Genomic DNA, 21,792 nt, shown 5'->3' with positions numbered 1-21,792 from the left:
CCACAGCCCCAAGTCATGTTTTTAAGAGTGGGGTCTGTGAGCTGAAAAATTAAGAACCTTTACGCACCTGACCGAATCCGAGCATATAAGCTTTGCAGAGAGGGAAGGCTTGTAATGTGGTAAATGTAAATGTAAATGTAGTTCGACAAGATGTAATCGCACTTTTATTATATTTAAGCCCGCTGTATACACACGGAAAGAAAAGTTGAAGTGCAGAAGCGCTCAAACCTAGGGGGTTTGGAGGCATGCTCCCCCAGAAAATTTTTAAGCTCACGGTCTCGGAAGAGCCATTTCCTGCCTTTTCCGCGGGATATCATCCACATTCACATTCACAGATCATTCACAGTGATGGCAAACCTTTGTGAATTATAACATATAAATAGATACGAAGGATTATATGCAGCAGTTAGTCGTTTATTTTACCCATCTTTAGCGTTATGGAATAATAAAAGGATAAAGGATTTGATGAAAAAAAAAAAGTTTGCAGGGAAATAAGAGATCGAGATTTCAGCTGTACGGACAGACGTATGTGACGTGCGTAAATAGACGCTACGTTCCTGCATACTACCAGAAATTAACCAACAAATTTATTAAACTTCCTTTCTGAAATGAATGAAGGAACGGAGTTAATAACAGAACTTTTTCGTTTAGTATCAATCGAGCGAAATGTTGGCGGTAAGCGATCCGTAGAAGACTTCTATCAGGTTTTAGACGTTTTGGTCTTGGATGGATCGGATGGTCAGTTGCCTGCTAACGCATTGAGCAAGAAAAATTAAACTGAAAAGAAGTTATTCGACGTTTCGACGTTTCGACGTTTCGAGCATTATTATTAGGAATGAATACCATTAAGTGTCGAAGTTGTTGAAAGAGCTGAAGTTTGAATAAATCAGATTGCGTTCGTGCATGTTTGATTATTATGCAGATGTGATGTTCTACCAGAAAAGCTTCGCGAGAAGTTTTGGCTTCCGGCGTTTCGTTTTAATGGCGTAATAATTTCTTAACGAGCAAATTGAAAATAGAGCCTTGATTGCTGTTTATCCGAAGACTGATATCTTCCATGTTTGCTGCGCATGACTTTAATTAAAACTCATGTGCAGCTGGTATTTAACAATTAGTAAAATCCAACTAGTGGTCTATTATCAATGCTGCGTTCTGATTGGTTGAGCTACTACTAGGCTATATATAAAGCGCCGGCTTTTTGGCGGCAAAAAAGGATTAAAGCCTAGCTTTAAGCAGATGACATTTGTTATTTTCGATATTTTTGACCAACTAGTTGGATTTTACTAAAACAATTATTGACATTATTCTTCTCGTCCTATGGCCTCCGAGTCAATAGCCCATGAGACCTTCACTTTAATCCTTTTTTGCCGCCAAACACCGGCGCTTTTCGCTTCTAGTGGGCTATAACATATAGCCTAGTAGTATCTCAACCAATCAGAACGCAGCATTGACAATAGACCACTAGTTGGATTTTACTAAAAACTGTTTGTACCAGCGATACTCTGTATGGCTGATGCGTTTCTGCAGGGTAAATTAAGTTTTTAGAGACCTTTAGATGTGAGGACGAGATTCAACTGAAATTCTACGACGAGGGCGAGTAAGAGAAAGAGGTTTTCCCAAAACTAGGTAGTTCGCGCTCTTAAACCGGCGTCATTTTGGCGGGAAAACGTGATAGCCGCAGTCATTCTACTACAGTGTTTAGCGGGAATGCCTTTGTGACGGAAAAAGTTATATCAACACACTGTTCAGTGAACACTTCTTATAATTACAGAGAACTGCAAAGGGTGAAAATTGTATTTGCACAAGCAGGTGGCGGACAGGTTCATGGCTGTCTTCAAATGAGATTTTTAATTGCTTTTCGGCTGTTTTCGCAGTGACGTCACGATAGTTCGATTGTCATTTCGATAAAACGCAGAGTTAGGATAAAGGTTCACGGAGGTTAAACTTAAAATTGAGGTTTTTGTGCTTTAGCAATTAAAGTGTTTAGTGCTCTATAACTAGTTTCTTGTGGGTAAGAACTGATACTGTCACAAATGTTAATAGAGGTGACTTAGCTGTTATTTGAAAGTCTTTTCCTGTTCCTGTTAATAAAAGCTGATCAAACGCAAATTTCACAGATCCCGCTGATTCAAAAACTTTGAAAGAAAATTTAGCGAGAATCTCAGTGAGATTTTATCAAATTTTTTTGCGACGAAAAACAACGCTGCGTTCACGATCGATAGGCAGTTAGGTCAAGAATCTCAACACCACCAGATATACCAAATTTTGTCTGTGTTTCATTTTTTCAACAGAAACTACTAGTGTATAAATTGAAAAGTCATAAGTAAGGCATGAAGAAATCAAGCGATTAAATCAGGCGGAACTGACGGGAAGCCACTAAAGAAAGCCACCGTTCTATTTTTACAAAGTGGAAAAGTTATCTACCTGTTCTCTTTCTACCCGTAGTAACATATTCTTACAAACAGTAAGCAGAACGTAGATTTAGAAACACTTCTCAGTGTGTTCATTAACGAATTTCGAACGGGTCGCATTTTCCAGCAATAAATAAAAGGGTTTAGAGATGAGTTAAGGAAGATCAGAGTTAAACTACAGAGAGAAAAACTTTTCAGGTGGGTATTTGGGCCATAGATTTGAAGGGTTATCAATAACACGAAACGCGGTAAATAGCAAATTAGAAAGAGCAGATATACGTAAAATGTACCGACGGCCGATCTACGTAGGTTTGCAAAGTTCGCTGTCCTTTCGCCCTTCTGTGCTGTTTGCTGTACTTGTAGAGCCTGGATTTGATTCCTGTGACGTCGTAAAACAAGATATATTTTGATGAAAAGCACTGTTGTTACAAGGACACTTAGAATTCCAGAAACAGCTAAGATTAGGTACCTGATAGCAGACGGAAGCCAGAACATTCGGAGAGACAAAAATATACTCAAAAGCCATATGAAGATGACCACAGCAATAACACGCCAGTGAGTTACAACAGTGTGCTATCGGAGATGAAGCTGAATAGCTAAACATCTGTCCAAAGTTATCCCTATGATGTTAGCGAACGAAGCCGCGAAAAATAAATTCATGGCGACACTGAAACAAGTATACATAATGCAACTAGGACTTAGTTGTTGTAACCACTGGATCAGCAAAGCGATGAACAATGGTTGAACAAGTAAACCAACACCGAGGTCTGAGGCAGCAAGACTCAAAAGCAATGTTTTTAGAGGTTTTTGCAACGATGAGGTTTTTGTTATCGCGTGTATTGTTGCAATATTTAACATGACTGTGTTATATGATAAAAAGGCGTTAAAAACGCAGTTAACAATCTGTGACACGTGAAGATCTTCAGCCTCGTCGATGGAAGGGTAGTAAGGACGGATTTCCTCACAAAATGAGTTTCCCGTAATAATGTCGTACTTCATGGCGAAGAAAGTTTGAAGCGATAGCGTTTTTGTCTGGTCGTGGGCATAAAAGTGAGCAATCTCTTGCTTACGAAATTGACCACGATACGATCTTTTTCATGTGTTTTAACAATGATCTGAATGACACATGTCAACTGACTTCATAACGTAATCTGTAAATAGTCTTGAAAGTCAATATAGCATTTCCACGTGAATAATATCAATTTTTAATATTTATTACCTTTTTGCGAGGAAGTGTGATCAGTTTAATAGCCATAAGATCTTTGAAGGTGGAAAAACTATTTGCTTTTTTGCTGCATGCTTGTCCGTCTGTGTATAGCGATGTGTACTTTTGCTTTTTTCTTCTTTTGTTATCCCGAATCCCAATCTGGATAACAAAAAAAAGAAGATGACCAAATTGTCAGAAGAAAAAACAAAACAAAACAAAACAAATAGAAATATATATAATATTGAATTCAAAGCGTGTCTTGAGAAGTCTGAGACGCTTCCAAAGTTGCAAAGTTCATAAAAAATGTTTTGTTTTTACTGGTTGTAAAAACTTTTAAACCGGGATGCATTTGATGGCCGTTATTGGTTAGTGTAAAATAAATAAATATACTGCAGAGCTTTGTCGGTGGGAGTGCTGGCCACGAAAATTTGGTTTAATGAACTGATGTTCTCTGTTAAAGAACCTCACTCAAAAGGTCATATGGTTTAACCAAGTCAAGTCAAAATCAGTCAGTGGTTAAAATTTCATTGCGTTGGGGCAAGGATGAAATCACTTTTAAGGCGATTAAAAAATATAAGTATGGTCTCTGAAAAACTGTATCGAAACACCTTACATCTAAAAACAGCAGGAATGAATTATTAATAAGCGAAATGTTATGCAGTCAAGTTTATTTAATACAGGACTGTTCAGTAAGCGCTTCCTATTTTCAATTACCTCCGAGCATTTCTATTTTTATCAGCACAGGTGGCTAAGTTTTCGACGATAAGACACGTTCGTGGTCGATTTTAAACTAGTTGGTCGGCTGTTTTCGGAATAACGTGAGGATCATTTAATTGCCATTTCGATGTACGCACGCACAGTTTGGACAAATATTAACGTACGTTTAACTTAAAATTGACAATTGATGTGCTTTAGCGATCAAATTGTTTAGTGCTCTTTAACTAGTTTCCTGTGGCGTTAGAATTAAAACTGGCGCAAGTGTTAACAGAAGTTATTTAATCGTTATTTCAAAACCTTTTCCTGTTCCTGCTGCTAAAAGCCCATCAAAACGCAAACTCTAAACTAAGATTGATCGAGAAGCCGAGTAAGATTTCATTAAAATGTTATTGCGTCAAAGAAGCAGTGTGGTGTAGATGATGGACAATATTGTTGATAATCAATAGATTTTGTAGCTCCACCAGTCAATAAAGCAAATCTGTCTCTACTTCATTTTAGGCAACATGTGCAACTAGTTTTTATATAAAAATCTTTAAAAAGACATAAATAAGCTACGTGATTAAATGCGGATCGACGGAAAGCCATTGAATAACATGGGCAACTAGTTTTTATACAAAAGTCTTTAATAAGATATGAAGAAACTACGTGATTAAATGCGGATTGACGGGAAGCCACTGAATAACATGAGCAACTACTTTTTATATAAAAATCTTTAATAAGACATGAAGAAACTACGTGATTAAATGCAGATTGACGGGAAGCCACTGAATAACATGCGCAACTAGTTTTTGTATAAAAATCTTTAATAAGACATGAAACTACGTGATTAAATGCGGATTGACGGGAAGCCACTGAATAACATAGGCAACTAGTTTTTATATAAAAATCTTTAATAAGACATGAAGAAACTACGTGATTAAATGCGGATTGACGGGAAGCCACTGAATAACATGGGCAGCTAGTTTTTATATAAAAATCGTTAATAAGACATGAAGAAACTACGTGATTAAATGCGGATTGACGGGAAGCCACTGAATAACATGAGCAACTACTTTTTATATAAAAATCTTTAATAAGACATGAAGAAACTACGTGATTAAATGCAGATTGACGGGAAGCCACTGAATAAAATGCGCAACTAGTTTTTGTATAAAAATCTTTAATAAGACATGAAACTACGTGATTAAATGCGGATTGACGGGAAGCCACTGAATAACATAGGCAACTAGTTTTTATATAAAAATCTTTAATAAGACATGAAGAAACTACGTGATTAAATGCGGATTGACGGGAAGCCACTGAATAACATGGGCAGCTAGTTTTTATATAAAAATCGTTAATAAGACATGAAGAAACTACGTGATTAAATGCGGATTGACGGGAAGCCACTGAATAACATGGGCAGCTAGTTTTTATATAAAAATCGTTAATAAGACATGAAGAAACTACGTGATTAAATGCGGATTGACGGGAAGCCACTGAATAACATGGGCAGCTAGTTTTTATATAAAAATCGTTAATAAGACATGAAGAAACTATGTGATTAAATGTAGATTGACGGGAAGCCACTGAATAACATGGGCAACTACTTTTTACATAAAATTCTTTAATAAAACATGAAGAAACTATGTGATTAAATGTAGATTGACGGGAAGCCACTGAATAAGATGGGCAACTACTTTTTACATAAAATTCTTTAATAAGACATGAAGAAACTACGTGATTAAATGTAGATTGACGGGAAGCCACTGAATAAGATGGGCCACTACTTTTTACATAAAAATCTTTAATAAGACATGAAGAAACTACGTGATTAAATGCGGATTGACGGGAAGCCACTGAATAACATGGGCAACTAGTTTTTATATAACAATCTTTAATAAGACATGAAGAAACTACGTGATTAAATGCAGATTAACGGGAAGCCACTGTATCACATTCGCAACTACTTTTTACATAAAAATCGTTAATAAGACAGAAAGAAACTACGTGATTAAATGCAGATTGACGGGAAGTCACTGAATAACATGCGCAACTACTTTTTACATAAAAATCGTTAACAAGACAGGAAGAAACTGCGTGATTAAATGCGGATTGACGGGAAGCCACTGTATAACATTCGCAACTACTTTTTACATAAAAATCGTTAACAAGACAGGAAGAAACTACGTGATTAAATGCGAATTGACGGGAAGCCACTGAATAACATGGGCAACTAGTTTTTATATAAAAATCTTTAATAAGACATGAAGAAACTTCGTGATTAAATGCGAATTGACGGGAAGCCACTGAATAACATGGGCAACTAGTTTTTATATAAAAATCTTTAATAAGACATGAAGAAACTTCGTGATTAAATGCGGATTGACGGGAGGCCACTGTATAACATGCGCAACTACTTTTTACATAAAAATCTTTAATAAGACAGGAAGAAACTACGTGATTAAATGCAGATTGACGGGAAGCCACTGAATAACATGAGCAACTAGTTTTTATATAAGAATCTTTAAAAAGACAGGAAGAAACTGCGTGATTAAATGCAGATTGACGGGAAGCCACTGAATAACATGGGCAACTAGTTTTTATATAAAAATCGTTAATAAGACATGAAGAAACTACGTGATTAAATGCGGATTGACGGGAAGCCACTTAATGATATTCGCAACTAGTTTTTAAATAAAAATCTTTAATAAGCACTGGAAGAAACTACGTGATTAAATGCAGATTGACGGGAAGCCACTGAATAAGATGGGCAACTACTTTTTACATAAAAATCTTTAATAAGACAGGAAGAAACTACGTGATTAAATGCAGATTGACGGGAAGCCACTGAATAACATGGGCAACTAGTTTTTATATAAAAATCTTTAATAAGACATGAAGAAACTACGTGATTAAATGCGGATTGACGGGAAGCCACTGAATAACATTCGCAACTACTTTTTAGATAAAAATCTTTAATAAGACATGAAGAAACTACGTGATTAAATGTAGATTGACGGGAAGCCACTTAATGACATTCGCAACTAGTTTTTGTATAAAAATCTTTAATAAGACATGAAGAAACTACGTGATTAAATGCAGATTGACGGGAAGCCACTGAATAACATGCGCAACTAGTTTTTGTATAAAAATGTTTAATAAGACATGAAGAAACTACGTGATTAAATGCAGATTGACGGGTAGTCACTGAATAACATGCGCAACTAGTTTTTGTATAAAATTCTTTAATAAGATATGAAGATAACGAAGCCGTTAAAAAGAAATTCATGGTGACGCTGAAAGATTAATACTTAATACAACTAGGACTCAGTTGTTGTAACCACTGGATCAGCAAAGTGATGAACAATGGTTGAACAAGTAAACCAACACCGAGGTCTGAAGCAGCAAGACTCAAAAGCAATGTTTTTAGAGGTTTTGGCAACGATGAGGTTTTTTTGTTATCGCGCGCGTGTATTGTTGCAATATTTAACATGACTGTGTTATATGATAAAAATGCGTTAAAAACACTGTTAACAATCTGTGACACGTGAAGATCTTTAGCCTCGTCGATGGAAGGGTAGTAAGGACGGATTTCCTTTCAAAAAGAGTTTCCAGTAATAATGTCGTATTTCGTGGTGAGGAAAGTATGAAGCGATAACGTTTTTGTCTGGTCGTGGGCATAAAAGAGAGCAATCTCTTGCTTACAAAATTGACCACGATCTTGACCAGCGAAATATGATATCAAGCAGTATTCTGACGCTAATTAGGATTAATTTGAGTTATTCAGAACTTTTTTGTTAAACCATATATCACGGCTATTGAAAATGTAAGGTTTGAAATATATTTACGTTTTATTTGAATTCAAACATACAGAATTTTTTACTTCCTCTCACGGAAGTTATTTCCTAAACACCACGTTTTAAGTTCCTGGTGTCGGATTTTCTGTAGCAGCTTTAGATCACGCAAAATTCGGCTTTTATCCATTTCAGTTGTTTTTGTTTATTGTTGCCATAGTGATATCGATTTTACTTAAAACTACATTTTGACAAACTTCAATCCAAAATCAGTCAGCGGTAACATGAATTTCATAGCGATCGGACAAAGATGAAAACACTTTTCAGGCGATTGACAAATATTGGTATGGTGTCGAAAAACTGTATCAGAACACCTTCACCTAAAAACAGCAGGAATGATTTTTTTACAAGCGAAATGGAGATTTGAACGCTGTTTACACTGATAAAGTTCCTTTCCGTGTTTTCTAACGTGGGTACAATTAGCCAGACTCTCTTAAAGACTGTTGCATTTTGCTGTCAAGTTTATTTAATACAGGACTCACTGTTTAGTGAGCGCTTCCTATTTACAATTACCCCCAAGCATTGATATTTTTATTAGCACAGGTGGCTAAGTTTTCGACGGTAGGACACGTTCGTGGTCGATTTCAAACTAGTTGGTCGGCTGTTTTCGCAATGACGTCAGGATAATTTGATTGCCATTTCGATGTACGCACGCCCAGTTTGGACAAAAGTTATCGTACTTTAAACTTAAAATTGTCAATTAATATGCTTTTGCGATCAAAGTGTTTAGTGCTCTTTAACTAGTTTCCTGAGGCGTTAGAATTAAAACTGGCACAAATGACAATAGAAGTTATTTAATTGTTATTTGAAAACCTTTTGCTGTTCCTGCTGCTAAACGCCCATCAAAACGCAAACTCTAAACTAAGATTGATCGAGAAGCCGAGTAAGATTTCATTAAAATGTTATTGCGTCGAAAAGCAGTGTGGTGTAGATGATTGACAATATTGTTGATAATCAATAGATTTTTTAGCTCCAACTGTCAATAAAGCAAATCTGTCTGTATTTCATTTTTTGAACATCCCCACCAGTTTTTATATAGAAATCTTTATAAGAAATGAAGAAACTACGTGATTAAATGCGGATTGACGGGAAGCCACTGAATAAGGCCACCGTTCTTGTTTTATAAAGTGTAAAACCAATTATGTACCGGTTCGCCTACTAACCGTGGCAGAACATTCGTACAAAAAGCACCCCAAACGTAGACCTTAAACCATCTCGCAGAATGCTCATTAACGAATGTCGAACGTTTCGCATTTTCCAGCAATAAATGATAGGGTTTAGAGATGAGTTAAGGAATATCAGGGTCAAACTACAAAGAGAAAAACTTTTCAGGTGGATATTTGGGCCGTAGATTTGAAGGGTTATCAAGGACACGAAACGCGGTAAATAGCAAAGTAGAAATAGCAGATATACGTAAAACGTACCGACGGCCGATCTTTGTAGGCTTGCAAAGTTCGCTGTCCTTTCGCCATTCTGTGCTGTTTGCTGTACTTGTAGAGCCTGGATTTGATTCCTGTGACGTCTTAAAACAAGATATATTTTGAGGTAAAGCAGAGTTGTTACAAGGACACTTAGAATTCCAGCAACAGCCAAGACTAGGTACTTGATAGTAGACGGAAGCCAGAACATTCGGAAAGACAAAGATATACTCAAAAGCCAAATAAAGATGACCACAGCAATAACACGCCAGTGGGTTACAATAGTGTGGTATCGGAGATGAAGCTGAATAGCTAAATATCTGTCCAAAGTTATCCCTATAATGTTAGCGAACGAAGCCGTGAAAAATAAATTCATGGTGACGCTGAAAGATGTATACATAATGCAACTAGGACTTAGTTGTTGTAACCACTGGATCAGCAAAGTGATGAACAATGGTTGAACAAGTAAACCAACACCGAGGTCTGAGGCAGCAAGACTCAAAAGCAGTGTTTTTAGAGGTTTTGGCAACGATGAGGTTTTTGTTATCGCGTGTATTGTTGCAATATTTAACATGACTGTGTTATATGATAAAAAGGCGTTAAAAACGCAGTTAACAATCTGTGACACGTGAAGATCTTCAGCCTCGTCGATGGAAGGGTAGTAAGGAAGGATTTCCTCACAAAATGAGTTTCCCGTAATAATGTCGTACTTCATGGCGAGGAAAGTTTGAAGCGATAGCGTTTTTGTCTGGTCGTGGGCATAAAAGTGAGCAATCTCTTGCTTACAAAATTGACCAAAATCTTTTTCATTGTTAAACAATGATCTGAATGACAGATGTCAACTGACTTTATAATGTAGTCTGTAAATAGTCTTGAAAGTCGATAGCATTTCGACGTGAATAATATTAATTTTTAATATTTATTAACTTTTGGCGCGGAAGTGTGATATGTTTAATAGCCGTAAGATCTTTGAAGGTGGAAAAGCTATTTGCTTTTATGCTGCATCCTTGTCCGTCTGTGTATAGCGATGTGTACTTTTGCTTTTTTCTTCTTTTGTTATCCCGAATCCCAATCTGGATAACAAAAAAAAGAAGATGACCAAATTATCAGAAGAAAAAACCAAAAAAAAAAAAAACAAAATAGAAATATATATAATATTGAATTCAAAGCGTGTCTTTAGAAGTCTGAGACGCTTCCAAAGTTGCAAAGTTAAAAAAAAATTTGTTTTGTTTTTACTGGTTGTAAAAACTTTTAAACCGGGATGCATTTGATGGCCTTTATTGGTTAGTGTAAAATAAATAAATAAATATACTGCAGAGCTTTGTCGGTGGGAGTGCTAGCCACGAAAATTTGGTTTAATGAACTGATGTTCTCTGTTAAAGAACCTCACTCAAAAGGTCATATGGTTTAACCAAGTCAAGTCAAAATCAGTCAGTGGTTAAAATTTCATTGCGTTGGGGCAAGGATGAAATCACTTTTAAGGCGATTAAAAAATATCAGTATGGTCTCTGAAAAACTGTATCGAAACACCTTACATCTAAAAACAGCAGGAATGAATTATTGATAAGCGAAATGTTACGCTGTCAAGTTTATTTAATACAGGACTGTTCAGTAAGCGCTTCCTATTTTCAATTACCTCCGAGCATTTCTATTTTTATCAGCACAGGTGGCTAAGTTTTCGACGATAAGACACGTTCGTGGTCGATTTTAAACTAGTTGGTCGGCTGTTTTCGCAATAACGTGAGGGTCATTTAATTGCCATTTCGATCTACGCACGCACAGTTTGGACAAATATTAACGTACGTTTAACTTAAAATTGACAATTGATGTGCTTTAGCGATCAAATTGTTTAGTGCTCTTTAACTAGTTTCCTGTGGCGTTAGAATTAAAACTGGTGCAAATGTCAACAGAAGTTATTTAATCGTTATTTCAAAACCTTTTCCTGTTCCTGCTGCTAAAAGCCCATCAAAACGCAAACTCTAAACTAAGATTGATCGAGAAGCCGAGTAAGATTTCATTAAAATGTTATTGCGTCAAAGAAGCAGTGTGGTGTAGATGATGGACAATATTGTTGATAATCAATAGATTTTGTAGCTCCACCAGTCAATAAAGCAAATCTGTCTCTACTTCATTTTAGGCAACATGCGCAACTAGTTTTTATGTAAAAATCTTTAATAAGAAATGAATAAGCTACGTGATTAAATGCGGATCGACGGGAGGCCACTGAATAACATGGGCAACTAGTTTTTATACAAAAATCTTTAATAAGACTTGAAGAAACTACGTGATTAAATGCGGATTGAAAGGGAAGCCACCGAATAACATGGGCAACTACTTTTTACATAAAAATCTTTAATAAGACTTGAAAAAACTACGTGATTAAATGCGGATTGAAAGGGAAGTCACTGAATAACATGGGCAACTACTTTTTACATAAAAATCTTTAATAAGACAGGAAGAAACTACGTGATTAAATGCAGATTGACGGGAAGTCACTGAATAACATGCGTAACTACTTTTTACATGAAAATCGTTAATAAGACATGAAGAAACTACGTGATTAAATGCAGATTGACGGGAAGTCACTGAATAACATGGGCAACTAGTTTTTATATAAAAATCTTTAATAGGACAGGAAGAAACTACGTGATTAAATGCGGATTGACGGGAAGCCACTTAATGACATTCGCAACTACTTTTTACATAAAAATCTTTAATAAGACAGGAAGAAACTACGTGATTAAATGCAGATTGACGGGAAGTCACTGAATAACATGCGCAACTACTTTTTACATAAAAATCTTTAATAAGACAGGAAGAAACTACGTGATTAAATGCGGATTGACGGGAAGTCACTGAATAACATGGGCAACTACTTTTTACATAAAAATCTTTAATAAGACAGGGAGAAACTACGTGATTAAATGCAGATTAACGGAAAGCCACTTAATAACATGCGCAACTACTTTTTACATAAAAATCTTTAATAAGACAGGAAGAAACTACGTGATTAAATGCAGATTGACGGGAAGTCACTGAATAATATGCGCAACTACTTTTTACATAAAAATCTTTAATAAGACATGAAGAAACTACGTGATTAAATGCAGATTGTAGGGAGGTCACTGAATAACATGCGCAACTACTTTTTACATAAAAATCTTTAATAAGACATGAAAAAACTACGTGATTAAATGCAGATTGACGGGAGGCCACTGAATAACATGCGCAACTACTTTTTACATAAAAATCTTTAATAAGACAGAAAGAAACTACGTGATTAAATGCAGATTGACGGGAAGTCACTGAATAACATGGGCAACTACTTTTTACATAAAAATCTTTAATAAGACATGAAGAAACTACGTGATTAAATGCAGATTGACGGGAAGTCACTGAATAACATGCGCAACTACTTTTTACATAAAAATCTTTAATAAGACATGAAGAAACTACGTGATTAAATGCAGATTGTCGGGAGGTCACTGAATAACATGCGCAACTACTTTTTACATAAAAATCTTTAATAAGACATGAAAAAACTACGTGATTAAATGCAGATTGACGGGAGGCCACTGAATAACATGCGCAACTACTTTTTACATAAAAATCTTTAATAAGACAGAAAGAAACTACGTGATTAAATGCAGATTGACGGGAAGTCACTGAATAACATGGGCAACTAGTGTTTATATAAAAATCTTTAATAAGACATGAAGAAACTACGTGATTAAATGCGGATTGACGGGAAGTCACTGAATAACATGCGCAACTACTTTTTACATAAAAATCTTTAATAAGACATGAAGAAACTACGTGATTAAATGTAGATTGACGGGAAGCCACTGAATAACATGCGCAACTACTTTTATATAAAAATCTTTAATAAGACAGGAAGAAACTACGTGATTAAATGCAGATTGACGGGAAGTCACTAAATAATATGCGGAACTACTTTTCACATAAAAATCTTTAATAAGACATGAAGAAACTACGTGATTAAATGCAGATTGACGGGAAGTCACTGAATAACATGCGCAACTACTTTTTACATAAAAATCTTTAATAAGACATGAAGAAACTACGTGATTAAATGCAGATTGTCGGGAGGTCACTGAATAACATGCGCAACTACTTTTTACATAAAAATCTTTAATAAGACAGGAAGAAACTACGTGATTAAATGCAGATTGACGGGAAGTCACTGAATAACATGCGCAACTACTTTTTACATAAAAATCTTTAATAAGACAGGAAGAAACTACGTGATTAAATGCAGATTGACGGGAGGCCACTGAATAACATGGGCAATTACTTTTTACATAAAAATCTTTAATAAGACATGAAGAAACTACGTGATTAAATGCAGATTGACCGGAAGTCACTGAATAACATGGGCAACTACTTTTTACATAAAAATCTTTAATAAGACAGGAAGAAACTACGTGATTAAATGCAGATTGACGGGAAGTCACTGAATAACATGGGCAACTACTTTTTACATAAAAATCTTTAATAAGACAGGAAGAAACTACGTGATTAAATGCAGATTGACGGGAAGTCACTGAATAACATGCGCAACTACTTTTTACATAAAAATCTTTAATAAGACAGGAAGAAACTACGTAATTAAATGCAGATTGACGGGAAGCCACTGAATAACATGGGCAACTACTTTTTATATAAAAATCTTTAATAAGACAGGAAGAAACTACGTGATTAAATGCAGATTGACGGGAAGTCACTGAATAACATGCGCAACTAGTTTTTATATAAAATTCTTTAATAAGATATGAAGATAACGAAGCCGTTAAAAATAAATTCATGGTGACGCTGAAAGATGTATACATAATACAACTAGGACTCAGTTGTTGTAACCACTGGATCAGCAAAGTGATGAACAATGGTTGAACAAGTAAACCAACACCGAGGTCTGAAGCAGCAAGACTCAAAAGCAATGTTTTTAGAGGTTTTGGCAACGATGAGGTTTTTGTTATCGCGTGTATTGTTGCAATATTTAACATGACTGTGTTATATGATAAAAATGCGTTAAAAACACAGTTAACAATCTGTGACACGTGAAGATCTTCAGCCTCGTCGATGGAAGGGTAGTAAGGACGGATGAATAAAACGATTTCTTGCATAAATCAGCTGTATTTACGAAACATAAACATGATGAACAAAACTACAAGAATTTACAACGCAAGCGAAAAAAAAAAAACACATGTCAAAAAAAACTTAAGGGGGGTCCGAGCCCCTGAAGACTAACTTAGGGCCTAGTTCCCACACGTCCGAACAATGTAACAGAAAATAAAATTTCAGTTCCGAACATCCTCTCGCCCGATGCAGGGAGTGCATCTTCAAATTGATCAATAATGTTCACATCAAGTTCAATAAGTGTCAACGTTCCTTTGTCAGTTCAATCAAGTTCAGCAGCTAGATCAGCATCACAGGCTTCAAAAAGGTGTAGCCGCTGCACTGGACGACGGGTAACATTTCCAGATGTCAATCGCAAGGTAACTGATCGGATAAGACCATCACGACCAGGATGGGTGGCTTCCACGCGAGCACGTTTCCACTGACCTCGAGCTAAGTTATCTTCGCTAACAAGGACCAAGTCACCTTTATGTATCTCGCGACCAACTGTAAACCATTTCTTGAGGGGTATCAAAGACTTCAGGTACTCAGCATGCCAACGCTTCCAAAATCCATTGACAAGCTTTTGATGATACTGAAAACGTTTAGTGATGGCTCTAGAAGTGTGTTCCGAAACACGAGTGTCCTTAGCTGGAGACGCTTGAAGATTTCTCCCAATGAGAATCTGAGCAGGGGTAATCACGCTGTAGTCCCCAGGGTCTGCACTAAGGTAAGTAAGAGGACGGCTGTTCAGCTGTGCCTCAATTTCAGCTAAAATGGTGGTCAGCTGTTCAGCATCCAACATTGCTTTGGCAAAGATTTTCTTCAGAGGTGTCTTGACACTCTTCACAAGACGTTCATAAAACCCACCCCACCATGGGGATCTCTCCACGATATGCTTCCACTGAATCTTCCTTTCAGACAATGCGACTTGAGTTTTGTCAGCTTCAAGTACTCTCCAACATTGCTGCAAATGTTTATTAGCACTCTTGAATGTTTTGGCATTATCTGACCAAATAATACTGCACATTCCTCTTCTTGCCACCATTCGTCTTAAGGCAAGGAGAAACCGCTCCGCAGTCATGTTGCTCACTAACTCTAAGTGTATTGCACGGGTAACTGCACAGGTAAATAGACAGATGTAAACCTTTCGCCACTGTCTTTTAAAAACAATGGACCAGCAAAGTCCAAACCAACATTAGTAAATGGCGGTGCAGGTTTGATCCTGTCTTCAGGAAGTGGTGCCATCTTCTGCATAAATGGCTTTGTGTGGTAATGGCGACAAACTAGGCAGTTCTTTACTGTCTGACGGACTGTTGATCTCCCTTTGATCAACCAAAATTTCTGTCGTAGGACTGAGAAAGTACACTCAACGCCAGCATGGAGTTCACGGCAGTGAACATCTTCAATCAGGAGCTTCACAACAGGATGGTTGGAAGGCAAGATAATGGGATGCTTCTCCTCTTCCGGTAATGAAGACTTATGAATTCTTCCTCCAACGCGAAGTAAGCCACTAGTAGGACACAGAAATGGATTTAAATTTGCTAGCTTACTGTCCTTCAAGGGACCACCATGTTTAGCCAACGAAGCTACTTCGTCAAAACTTGTTTTCTGTACATGGGCTATCAGCCCTTCTTCTGCCTCTCGTATCTCTAGTCCAGTTAAAGGAGTTGAAAGTCTCTCTTCTTCTTTCAACTTCGAGTTGCGAATGAATCTTCTGATCCATGCAACAGTTCTAAACAATCGACTGTACTTGCTGAACCTGGCGTAGTCAATAAACGGTTCTCTAGTTTGGACAACACAGCTGCCAATAGCTTTACTCTTCCTCTCCACTTGTACTGCTTCATTTGGAGACTTGGATCTTAAATCCTCTGGCCAATCCTTTTCTAACTCTTGCAACCAAGAGGGCCCCTTCCACCACAACTGACTCTCTCTAAGCTGGCTGACAGATAAGCCTCGGCTAGGTAGATCTGCTGGATTATGCGACCCTGGGCAATATCTCCAAACACAAGGATCCAACAGCGACTGAATTTCCATGACACGGTTAGCAACAAATGGTTTCCACTGTGAGGCTGATCCTCTGATCCAGTGTAAGGTGGAAGAATTGTCTGTCCAACAGACAATGCGGCTAATAGGACAGTCAATTGCATCTTTAACATAGATACACAGTCGAGCAGTTATCACTGCAGCCATTAGCTCCAAGCGAGGGAGACTAATTTTTCGCAGAGGAGCAACTCTTGTCTTAGACATCACAAGGCTTGTAGACGCCTTCCCTTCTTTAGGAACAACTCTGATATAGATGGCGGTGGCATACGCAACTTCTGATGCGTCACCAAATGCGTGTAACTCCACCTTTGCATGCTGGCTTAAAGGCCAATCAATGTAACTTCTTGGAATGTGAAGCTGTTCAAGCTCTGAAAGCTCTTGAACCCACTGCACCCACTTCCTAGAGGTTTCTTCAGGTAACTCATCATCCCAACCAACACCCTGGGTCCACAGACTCTGAAGCAAAAGTTTTGACCTTACTGTAAAAGGCGAGATGAGACCAATCGGATCGAAGATCTTTGCTGCTAAAGAAGCTAGTTCTCTCTTAGTGTACAATGTCTCTGATTTCAATTTCAGAGAGTCCAATTCAATCATAAAGACAAGGCTGTCTGTTTTCGTATTCCACTTTAGACCTAAAGCTTTCGTAACTGGATGCATTCCTGGTAGTTCACTCTCCAATCTGATCAAACTATCTGATGCTCTATCTTTCTCAGGAATGGCTTGCATAACCTCAGGCGAATTGCTGGACCATTTTGTCAAATTGAAAGCTGCTTGCTCCATAAGCTGTTTTGAACTTTGCTGTAACCTCACGGCTTCACGTACAGTATCTTTCCCTGAGGCAAAGTCGTCAACATAAGTGTTCCTCAGAATTTCATCTGAAGCTTCAGGGAATGTTTCTTTCCATCTCCTTGCGTGCTCTTGAGTGGTACAGATGGCAAGGAATGGACTAGAAATAACTCCAAACGTAACTCTTGTCATTCGATAAATCTTAGGTGTGGCATCAGGGTCCAAATCTCTCCACAGGAAACGATGTGAATCCCTATCTTCTTCTTTCAAGCCAATCTGCAAGAACATCTTTTCAACATCACCCATGACCCCCACCTGATTCTTTCTGAAGCGCAGAAGAATTCCGACCAAATCAGGGTGCAATGCAGGGCCCGCTTCTAAGCAGCTATTTAGAGACACACCATTTACATCTCTCGCAGATGCATCAAATACAACCCTCGTCTTAGTTGTTTGCTTATCTTCTCGGATAATAGCATGATGTGGAAGGTAAAACACAGGACGCCCATCTGCTGGTGCATACTGCTCACAGGGTACCTCTTCTGCTACTCCGTCCTCCACATACTTATTAATGGCCTCTTGGTAGGACTTGGCTTTGGATGAATCTTGGAGCAGATTCCTCTCCAGATTATACAGCCTACTTCTTGCTTGTTTGTAATTATCTTTCAGTACAACTTGCTCATCTTTCCATGGCAATGAGACTTCATACCGACCATTTTTGTATGCTAATGTCTCTTTAAACTTCTTTAAGACTGTACTTTCACTTTGGCTGGTGAAAACTGACATTTCAACAGGTGTAATACCAATGGACTCCAAGTTCCAGAACTTCTGAAGTGTATCATTTAGTTCTTGGTTAGCACAAACTTGAACACTCATAGACACTGTGCAATCTTGGCCATGACCACCCGTTGGTCCACAGAAGACCCAACCTAAGGATGTACGAAGTGCCACTGGTTCATTAGGACCACCTCTCACAACATCTCTGGATACAAAGGAATAATAGAAATCCAAGCCAATGAGAACATCAATCTCTTGTTCGTTTCGGGGAAACTTCTCTGGAAACTTTATATCTTGAAGATGAGGCCACTTGGTAGGATAAACATCCACAGCATCAGCTGGACGGCATGTAACTGGAGCAGTTAGTGCCTCAAGACCTTGCGGCTTTCCAGGATCGCTGACCGGTGCTAGCGTAAAGGAAATTCTCTTTCGCAAAGTGTCCCTAGCAGATTTTCTTCCAAAACCCGAGACTGCGATTCTCACGGTCTCCCCATCAAGACCAAGCTCTTCAACCACACTCTGTTGGACAAAGGACGTTTGGGAGCCGGGATCAAAGAAACATCTGACAATCTTTTTGCAACCATTGGATCCACAAAGGACAGCAGGAACAGTCTGCAGGATCACCTTCCCACCTGAATTAACTGCAATGGAACTTGCTACTATGGAAGACGACGAAGGAGGAGTTGCAGATGAGGATGGTGGCTCAGAGGACTTTGAATTGGCTTCTTCTGGCTGAGACTTGACTGGTTCCAAGTGCAGGAGACTGTGTTGTTTACCACGGCAGTATTTACAGAGTGGTTTTTGACAAACTTCAGCTCTGTGACCCGATTCAAGGCACCGAAAACACAGTCCTTTGGATACCGCTTTTCTAAATCTTTCTTTAACTGGCAATGACAGAAAACTGATGCACGACCACACCCAATGGTTTTTACCACAAATGATGCACACACGCCCTTGAGTTGTCGTGCACAAGGCAGAGGTAGAGTACTTTCGAGACTTGGAATGGGCTCCATGATTCCAACTGTTTTCCTGTGCAGGGGACTTCGATTGAAGAGAGGGAGGCTGGGAGGACTCCTTAGCTCTTATTAACTGTTCTAAGAAGGCAAACAATGTTTTCACTTTCACATAGTCCTCTTTATGGTCACCAATTTCTAATTCCTACTTCTCCACAACCTTTTTCGGTAACTTGTCAACAATTAAAGGCACGAGAACAGGCGCTAAGGTCTCGGAACGGAACTTCTCTCCCATTGATTCAACAGAACGAACATGACCAACTACTTGATCATAAAATTTACGCATGGACAATGCATCTTCAGAATTCAACTGTGGCAAATGAATTAGGGACCTTATGTGTGCATCAAGAATCAACCGCGGATGGCCAAATCGTTCCTTCAGAGACTCTAATACTGGCTGATAATTCTCTTGTATGACTGCAAACCCTTTAACCGCTTCGGCAGCTGAACCTTTCAATGATCTTATTAGGTATTCTAATTTCTGAACATCAGCTAAAGATGGATTATCCACCACTGAGACTTTAATTGACTGATAATAAGACTGCCAGCTTAAAACATCCCCATCAAATGTTGGCAGATCAATCTTTGGAAGCTTCACTTGTACCTTGGGGCCTAACGATAGCGGCGCCTGGGCTGCAGTTGAATTACTTCCCGCGCTTTCCTTTCCGACATGTTTACTTTCTAGGTAATGCATCATTTTCGCCATGTATTCAATGACACGCAATTCGTACTCGTTATGACTCACACATTCTTCGTCAATCTCTTTCTCTTCCAATAGAGTACACATTGAGGCCTGAACTTCTTGAAGATCGTTCCATTTATTTGCAATGTTATCTTTCAAAACCTGAATTCTAGCATGGTTATCGGGGATTGACAGAGCTTCGTCGATAGACTTCAAGGTGTCCGTCACGGACTTTCTAAGAAAACGTCTTTTCTTCTTAATAGCCTCCAGGTCATTCACCATTTTCATACACAATCTCCACTAACCTTGAATGACAGTTTCGTTCATTAAAAACTCCAAAATTTCTGCAAAGTTCACAAGAGATAATGGCGCCAATCGCCGCACTGCCAAGACCAACTTGACCAAATTCTTCACCACAAACGGAGGTCCAATTCTCAATTCTCCGCTGGTATCTTCAAATACTCGCCTACACTGTAGATCCGGCTACCGAAGGACCATGAATAAAACGATTTCTTGCATAAATCAGCTGTATATAAACATGATGAACAAAACTACAAGAATTTACAACGCAAGCGAAAAAAAAAAACACATGTCAAAAAAAACTTAAGGGGGGTCCGAGCCCCTGAAGACTAACTTAGGGCCTAGTTCCCACACGTCCGAACAATGTAACAGAAAATAAAATTTCAGTTCCGAACAACGGATTTCCTTTCAAAAAGAGTTTCCAGTAATAATGTCGTATTTCGTGGTGAGGAAAGTATGAAGCGATAACGTTTTTGTCTGGTCGTGGGCATAAAAGAGAGCAATCTCTTGCTTACAAAATTGACCACGATCTTGACCAGCGAAATATGATATCAAGCAGTATTCTGACGCTAATTAGGATTAATTTGAGTTATTCAGAACTTTTTTGTTAAACCATATATCACGGCTATTGAAAATGTAAGGTTTGAAATATATTTAAATTTTATTTGAATTCAAACATACAGAATTTTTTACTTCCTCTCACGGAAGTTATTTCCTAAACATCACGTTTTAAGTTCCTGGTGTCGGATTTTCTGTAGCAGCTTTCGATCGCGCAAAATTCGGCTTTTATCCATATCAGTTGTTTTTGTTTATTGTTGCCATAGTGATATCGATTTTACTTAAAACTACATTTTGACAAACTTCAATCCAAAATCAGTCAGCGGTAAAAATTTCATAGCGATCGGACAACGATGAAAACACTTTTCAGGCGATTGACAAATATTGGTATGGTGTCGAAAACCTGTATCAAAACACCTTCACCTAAAAACAGCAGGAATGAATTTTTAACAAGCGAAATGGAGATTTGAACGCTGTTTATACTGATACAGTTCCTTTCCGTGTTTTCTAACATGGGTACAATTAGCCAGATTCTCTTAAAGACTGTTGCATTTTGCTGTCAAGTTTATTTAATACAGGACTCACTGTTTAGTGAGCGCTTCCTATTTACAATTACCCCCAAGCATTGCTATTTTTATTAGCACAGGTGGCTAAGTTTTCGACAGTAGGACACGTTCGTGGTCGATTTTAAACTAGTTGGTCGGCTTTTTTCGCAATGACGTCAGGATAATTTGATTGCCATTTTGATGTACGCACGCCCAGTTTGGACAAAAGTGATCGTACTTTAAACTTAAAATTGTCAATTAATATGCTTTAGCGATCAAAGTGTTTAGTGCTCTTTAACTAGTTTCCTGAGGCGTTAGAATTAAAACTGGCACAAATGACAATAGAGGTTATTTAATCGTTAT

General features: G+C 37.9%; 4 protein-coding genes across 4 annotated transcripts in view; 1 reads left to right on the top strand and 3 right to left on the bottom strand.

Annotated features, from left to right (window-relative positions):
• Positions 1-9,242: 9,242 nt before the first annotated feature.
• On the bottom strand, positions 9,243-10,394 carry LOC140953733 (beta-3 adrenergic receptor-like). Its single transcript, XM_073403135.1, has one exon. The coding sequence runs from the start codon at positions 10,302-10,304 to the stop codon at positions 9,330-9,332; it is 975 nt and encodes a 324-aa protein (XP_073259236.1). The 5' UTR covers positions 10,305-10,394; the 3' UTR covers positions 9,243-9,329.
• Positions 10,395-15,008: 4,614 nt separating this feature from the next.
• Positions 15,009-15,809, bottom strand: LOC140931591 (uncharacterized). Its single transcript, XM_073381397.1, has one exon. It carries the CDS (start codon positions 15,807-15,809, stop codon positions 15,009-15,011), a length of 801 nt encoding a protein of 266 aa, XP_073237498.1.
• A 14-nt stretch (positions 15,810-15,823) lies between these two features.
• On the bottom strand, positions 15,824-20,308 carry LOC140931581 (uncharacterized). The gene is made up of 2 exons (XM_073381386.1): positions 19,627-20,308; positions 15,824-19,425 (listed from the first exon to the last, which is right to left on the bottom strand). Exons 1-2 carry the CDS (start codon positions 20,306-20,308, stop codon positions 15,824-15,826), a joined length of 4,284 nt encoding a protein of 1,427 aa, XP_073237487.1.
• Positions 20,309-20,336: 28 nt separating this feature from the next.
• The window catches only part of LOC140931572 (dynein axonemal heavy chain 5-like), a 9,496-nt gene continuing 8,040 nt past the window's right edge, over positions 20,337-21,792 (top strand). Inside the window, exon 1 of the mRNA XM_073381376.1 lies at positions 20,337-20,474. Coding sequence (XP_073237477.1) covers positions 20,337-20,474 — 138 coding nt within the window. The remainder of the gene's footprint in view (positions 20,475-21,792) is intronic.

The sequence above is a fragment of the Porites lutea genome, chromosome 1 (genome assembly GCF_958299795.1).
Source record: "Porites lutea chromosome 1, jaPorLute2.1, whole genome shotgun sequence".
NCBI classification, from domain to species: Eukaryota; Metazoa; Cnidaria; class Anthozoa; order Scleractinia; family Poritidae; genus Porites; species Porites lutea.
The sequence above is the reverse complement of the archived record's forward strand: the minus strand, read 5'-3'. Positions and strand labels throughout refer to the sequence as shown.

Coding starts and splice junctions, on each gene's coding strand:
- LOC140953733 (XM_073403135.1), bottom strand. CDS start 10,304: ATGAAGTACGACATTATTACGGGAAACTCATTTTGTGAGGAAATCCTT.
- LOC140931591 (XM_073381397.1), bottom strand. CDS start 15,809: ATGACTGCGGAGCGGTTTCTCCTTGCCTTAAGACGAATGGTGGCAAGA.
- LOC140931581 (XM_073381386.1), bottom strand. CDS start 20,308: ATGGTGAATGACCTGGAGGCTATTAAGAAGAAAAGACGTTTTCTTAGA. Junction 19,426..19,626: donor TGAAGATGCATTGTCCATGC/GTAAATTTTATG, acceptor TTGCCTTCTTAG/AACAGTTAATAAGAGCTAAG.